At 42.1% G+C, this 6,544-nt stretch overlaps 1 protein-coding gene across 1 annotated transcript; it reads right to left on the bottom strand.

The window, feature by feature from the left end:
- Positions 1-176: 176 nt before the first annotated feature.
- On the bottom strand, positions 177-6,538 carry PHYH (phytanoyl-CoA 2-hydroxylase). The gene is made up of 3 exons (XM_059405021.1): positions 6,455-6,538; positions 4,770-4,904; positions 177-488 (listed from the first exon to the last, which is right to left on the bottom strand). The coding sequence occupies exons 1-3, from the start codon at positions 6,533-6,535 to the stop codon at positions 435-437; spliced, it is 270 nt and encodes an 89-aa protein (XP_059261004.1). The 5' UTR covers positions 6,536-6,538; the 3' UTR covers positions 177-434.
- Between the last annotated feature and the right edge of the window lie 6 nt (positions 6,539-6,544).

Consider the following 6,544-nt stretch of genomic DNA (forward strand, 5'->3'; position numbering starts at 1 on the left):
TGCCTGTGTTAGATGGTGTTCTAGATCTGAGAAATCTCTCGTGCCATGAAGTCAGGGGGGTGGTGGGTTTTCCAGAAGAGGGATGCAAGAGTCCATGTACCCGGAGTTTCAAAAGATACCTTTCTGCTTGGGGAAAGAGCTAACTGAATCAAAGAAACTGATTGAACACACTTAAATTAGATAGGAAACACATTTATTAGCTGCAACCCTCAGTTTTCCTGAAACCAGTAATCAGCCACTGTTACATATCTTCCTCCATGAAAGCAACAGGTCTGCATGCAGAACTAACCACATACCAGCAAGTACCTTATCCTCGTGTCATGATTTGGAGAACAAGCGATAGAAAAGATTAGGATAGCTTGTTAAGAAAACATTTTCTCCAGGCACCTTGATTTGTTCTGTTTTCTCTCAAAGAGCTCAAGCCGACGGCTACTTCATAGGTTGATCCTCTTTCCTTTCACCAGCCGCACTCGAAATCTAAGCACATCCTGGAAATAAAACCAAGCACAGTCAGTTGATGGAACACAGGGATCTGTTCAACATGAGACGAAGTAGATTTCTAGCATCTACCAACAGTTGAATGGAAAAACTCTGCACAGTAGTCTATCAACTGGTAAATAAACCATATTCTAAGACTTTAAATAATGTACTTGCCCACATCTAGAATAGTGTTGACCAAACTAAGAGAGCAAGTCCCCAGAAGGTCAGCCTGTGTTATTTGGCACTGCTGTTGACCACAGGTGTCTTCAACTGGCTGAACACAGTGTTTGGTCACAACAGTCCATACAGCCCCTTCTCCTGCGTTCCTTTAGACACTGCTCCATTTACAGTGATCTGCTCCTACTTGCAAATGATGTCATGAGTTACGGCTTGATTTTTCTTTTTCCTTTGTCTTTTTTTCTTATAATTTTTTTATTTTTTTAATAAACATATAATGTGGGGCGCCTGGGTGGCTCAGTGGGTTAAGCTGCTGCCTTCAGCTCAGGTCATGATCTCAGGGTCCTGGGATCAAGCCCAGCATCGGGCTCTCTGCTCAGCAGGGAGCCTGCTTCCTCCTCTCTCTCTGCCTGCCTCTCTGCCTGCTTGTCATCTCTCTCTGCAAATAAATAAATAAAAACTTTAAAAAAATAATAAATAAACAAACTTATAATGTATTTTTATCCCCAGGGGTACAATTCTGTGAATTGCCAGGTTTACACACTTCACAGCACTCACCATAGCACATATCCTCCCCAGTGTCCGTAACCCCACCCCCCTCTCCTTCCCCCATTCCCCCCAGCAACCCTCTGTTTCTTTTGTGAAATTAAGAGTCACTTATAGGGGTGCCTAGGTGGCTCAGTGGGTTAAGCCTCTGCCTTCAGCACAGGTCATGATCTCAGGTCATGGGATCGAGCCCAGCATTGGGCTCTCTGCTCAGTGGGGAGCCTGCCTCTCCCTCTCTCTCTGCCTGCCTCTCTGCCTACTTGTGATCTCTCTCTGTCAAATAAATAAATAAAATCTTTAAAAAAAAAAAAAAAAGAGTCACGTATAGTTTGTCTCCCTCCCGATCCCATCTTTTTTCATTTCTTCTTTTCCTCCCCACCAAACCCCCCACATTGCATCTCCACTTCCTCATATCAGGGAGATCATATGATAATTGTCTTTCTCCGAATGACTTATTTCGCTAAGCATAATACCCTCTAGTTCCATCCACATTGTCACAAATGGCAATATTTCATTTCTTTTGATGGCTGCATAGTATTCCATTGTAGATATACACCACATCTTCTTTATCCATTCATCTGTTGATGCACATCTAGGTTCTTTCCATAGTTTGGCTATTGTGGACATTGCTACTATAAACATTCGGCTGCACGTGCCCCTCCGGATCACTACATTTGTATTTTTAGGGTAAATACCCAGTAGTGCAATTGCCGGGTTATAGGGTAGTTCTATTTTCAACTTTTTGAGGAACCTCCATGCTGTTTTCCAGAGTGGTTACACCAGCTTGCATTCCCACCAACAGTGTAGGAGGGTTCCCCTCTCTCCGCATCCTCACCAGCATCTGTCATTTCCTGACTTGTTACTTTTAGCCATTCTGACTGGTGTGAGGTGACATCTCTTTGTGGTTTTGATTTGTATTTCCCTGATGCCCAGTGATGTGGAGCACTTTTTCATGTGTCTGTTGGCCATCTGGATGTCTTCTTTGCAGAAATGTCTGTTCATGTCTTCTTCCCATTTCTTATTGGATTATTTGTTCTTTGGGTGTTGAGTTTGCTAAGTTCTTTATAAACTTTGGACACTAGACCTTCATCTGATATGTTGTTTGCAAATATCTTCTCCCATTCTGTCCGTTGTCTTTTGGTTTTGTTAACTGTTTCCTTTGCTGTGCAAAAGCTTTTGATCTTGATGAAATCCCAATAGTTCATTTTTGCCCTTGCTTCCCTTGCCCTTGGCGATGTTCCTAGGAAGATGTAGCTGGGGCTGAGTTTGGAAGAGGTTGCCGCCTGTGTTCTCCTCAAGGATTTTGATGGATTCCTTTCTCACATTGAGGTCCTTCATCCATTTTGAGTCTATTTTCGTGTGTGGTGTAAGGAAATGGTCCAATTTCATTTTTCTGCATGTGGCTGTCCAATTTTCCCAACACCAGTTATTAAAGAGGCTGTCTTTTTATCCATTGGACATTCTTTCCTGCTTTGTCAAAGATTAGTTGACCATAGAGTTGAGGGCTTTTTTATTTCTGGGCTCTCTATTCTATTCCATTGATCTATGTGTCTGTTTTTGTGCCAGTACCATGCTGTCTTGATGATGACAGCTTTGTAATAGAGCTTGAAGTCCGGAAGAGTGATGCCACCAACTTTGGCTTTCTTTTTCTACATTACTCTGGCTATTCGAGGTCTTCCCTGGTTCCATATAAATGTTAGGATTATTTGTTCCATTTCTCGGAAAAAAAATGGGTGGGATTTTGACATTCCTTTGTTCTTAATAAAACAATTCAGACTTTTTTGTTTCTTGTTTATTTTTGAGCCAACAACTAGGTCTGGTGGAAAAAATGGTTTTGGAATTGGACCTTATCCAAAATGTACCTCTGTCACTTACATCACTCAGGCCAACCTCTTGGACTTTTCACTTTCTCCCTAAGAGCGCGTAGTGAGGGATTTCTGGGTGGCTCAGTCAGTTAAGCGTCTGATGCAGGTCGTGATCTCAAGGTGCTGGGCTCGCTCAGGGAGGAGTCTGCTGGAGATTCCCTGCCTTTCCCTCCTCTCTCCCCCTGCTTGTATGCACTCTCTCTCACTCAAATAAATAAAGAGATCTTTTTTTTTAAAAAAGTGAGAATGACTCATCCACAGGGATTTGGTGAAGAAAGTAAGACTAGAGATATGAAAGAGCTCTTATAACTCACAAAGAACTATGTAGCAGAAATTAATATCATTATTCTAAGTAAAGCTGAGGAACTATATCTGCAAGACTAACATTTTCAAATAAATACAGGTGGGTCACTTGGGTGGCTTAGTCCGTTAAGCATCGGTCTTTGGCTCAGGTCATGATCTCAAGGTTCTGGGATCCAGCCCCTCAGTAAGCTCCCCACTCAGCAGGGAGTCTGTTTCTCCCTCTCCCTTTGCCTGCCTGCCGCCCTTCCTGCTCTCTCTCGCTCTCTCTCTCTCTCTCTCAGATAAATGAAATAAATACACAAGGCAATGACTCACCACAACCTGACAGACCACAAACACAATATATGCATTTTTTTCTGCTTTAAAATTCAGAGTGTTGCATGGAAGCCCCACTTGACAAAAAGTGATGCATTTTAAGCACTGGCCCAAGGGAGGAGCACAGAGGGTCTACCATCTACGGTGTGAAATGAGAGCCTTTGCAGATGTGGGATAGAGTCATAGATGCTAAAGGGAGAAGGGGCAAGGGAGAAGTCAGATTCTTAAGCTGAGAAGGAGTTTCAGAAGATGACTCCTAATGGCACGGTAGCTTAGTGCTGGTGTATGGTACTCTTCAAAGTACTGGAAGACCCAGAGTTATCATGACGCTCGGTCTCCTTGGGGTTCTCCCCCATAGGAAATGCATGCATTTATAATGAATGCAAATAAAAACATAGGATCAGCTTTTTGGTTCAGCGGCTAAAATGGACTTCATTTACAAAGTAAATATGTTTATTTTAGCTTTGACTACAGTTTGTCTGGTGACCATCATCATCAGCTTTGAATGTTCTAGTTACAAAGAATTTACAAGTGATGTGTATTAAGTAGAAAGGCTACGAAATAATGTCTCTATCCCCCACAGATAAGCATCAGTGGTTTCTGAAGTCTGCTCCATGAAACTCCAGATGCCAACTGACCCAAACAAAACCTGCTTAGGAATGGCTTTCTGGGAGTCTCCCTGGATTTGTAGATACTCTGCCCTATACAAATAAAGGAGGCCTATGGGTGAGAGCCCAAGCCTCTAACTTTCCTTCTGTGCATTCAAGAAGGTAGCCTTCGTCCTTCACTTGCTCTCCTCCAGATCTGTTTTCTGTTTCCACCTGTCCATCCTGGAACAGAATAGCCTGCGTACCACAGGGTGGCCAAAGACATAAAAAAGCACAGCGTGCTCAGATGCTCCAGCTGGGGACGCGTGTACAAGCTGAAATTCCACTATAATTCTTAGTGGGTCTCAGCAATGCTTGTGCAAGGTGCTCTAAACAAAGCACGTTATACTCAAATTACAAGAGGTATGAGAGTTGTTAAGCATCTGAAGAAAAGAAGACAAAAAAGTCTTAACCTGTCATCTCAAAAAAAATATACCTGCAGACTGATGTCATCTGGAATTCCATATAATTTTTTTCCTATCCGTGAAATATCCCTCTCAGCGACTTCTTGACTGGTGCCTTTCACATCAATGTAGTGGCAGTCCGCCCCGGCGAAATGGCAGGAAATTGCCTGTGTAGAGTGACATGGTTAATACTGGGAAAAAAAACCATTCCATTAACACCAGCAACCGAACAGGGAGATTTCTTTTAGGAAATCAGCAATTTCACTCAGCGTTTGATTTCTAGAATGTTTCATGCTGTCCTGTATTAGTCTCTTCAGGGTTCAGTATCTCTTTTTCCCCAGGTACAGTTTAAGTCTGACTGAGAAATACAAGAGGTTTTTAGCTCCCTGCGATACTTGTTTTTAAAAAGGGCGGGGAACATAACGACATGAGTAAGAGGACTTTAACTTTTCAACATGTGATCTTTCTACTGTGTGGATGTCCTCAAGTCCTAAACAGGAATGTGTTCCAGGGTTCTTCACCATTTTCTTAGTCAGGGAAGTTAGTTACTCAGTTGAGTTTGTGGTGAGTTGTCATTTCAATGGCTATGGATCATGAAAACAAACAAACAACAACCCACAAAAATACCTTGCAAAGGACAATTATATACACACCACCCCTTTGAAATAAAATGGACCCTTTGAGTCCAATAGCATCACATACGATCCCCATCTTCTTTCTGTCTGAAGGTAAGATGGAGGTTACTGGTTCTCCCCATTCTTGAAAAACTTACAAGCTAATCTAAACTCACTTTCCTAGTTTCAGGTTAGTTCTCTTGAGGCGACTGCCTACTAAAGGGACTGCCCGCTTTGCCCAGAACATCGAATTTCAATGCAGTGGAGTCACAAACTCCATTTCTCACAGAAGCCCTCATACCATGCCAAGGAGGAGTGACATCTGAGGCCAAAGAGGAAAAGGGCATATCCATATACATGTGTTTTTGCATTTTTTTTAAAGGGAAACCTGGAAACTAACCCTTAACCTCAGGGAGACAGTGGTAGTTGGTGTGAAAAACTGGAAGGTTTCACTCAGCCCCACAAAACGCCCCAATATTTAGTATGGAGAGCCATGTTATATGGGGAAATGGAAGTCCACAGTACTGTCAGATCTGCTGAATTTTTTGGAAGCGAGAAATCTGGGACTATGAGTAATTTTGTCAGTTTTAAATCATTAGGTGTTTAAAACAATCTGAAGTGAAAAACAAATTGTGGGACTCAGGTATGAAATATATGGCTGCCTGTGAAATCTGAGGTCTGGGCAGCCAATTCAGAATGTTTGCATAGAGTTGATCATGGTTTTCCAAATAAGAAAACTCTTATAAACCTTCCTCTTACGTGGTTACTATGAGCTATATACATTCCAGATTTTATGATTTTTATATGCCAGCCATTGTTTCTGCCTCCAAACGCACAGGCTATGGGCTCCCAGGTATGTTCTTCTTCTGAAGCAATTCTATGAATGTTCATAATTCAATATCAGCAGGATTACGATCCTGAGCTCACCTGGTTTCTTACTGATATGAACCAAAAAGCATGAGGTAGCAAATAGATTTCCTGGTAAATAAACCAGACTAAACGCCAGTTTAGTTCAATGTCATAAATCTCATAGTTTCACATGTCTCAACGTTTTTGTTTCTAATGTATTCATCTTTGGAAAGTCCAGTGATGGGAATGCATACCTTCCGGTATCCTTGAGTTCTGTTCCAACCAGATCCATGGATAAGCAAAGGATGAAAGAAAACAGTGTCTCCCTTCTCCATCACAAGATG

Source organism: Mustela nigripes, chromosome 6 (genome assembly GCF_022355385.1).
Source record: "Mustela nigripes isolate SB6536 chromosome 6, MUSNIG.SB6536, whole genome shotgun sequence".
Taxonomy (NCBI): Eukaryota; Metazoa; Chordata; class Mammalia; order Carnivora; family Mustelidae; genus Mustela; species Mustela nigripes.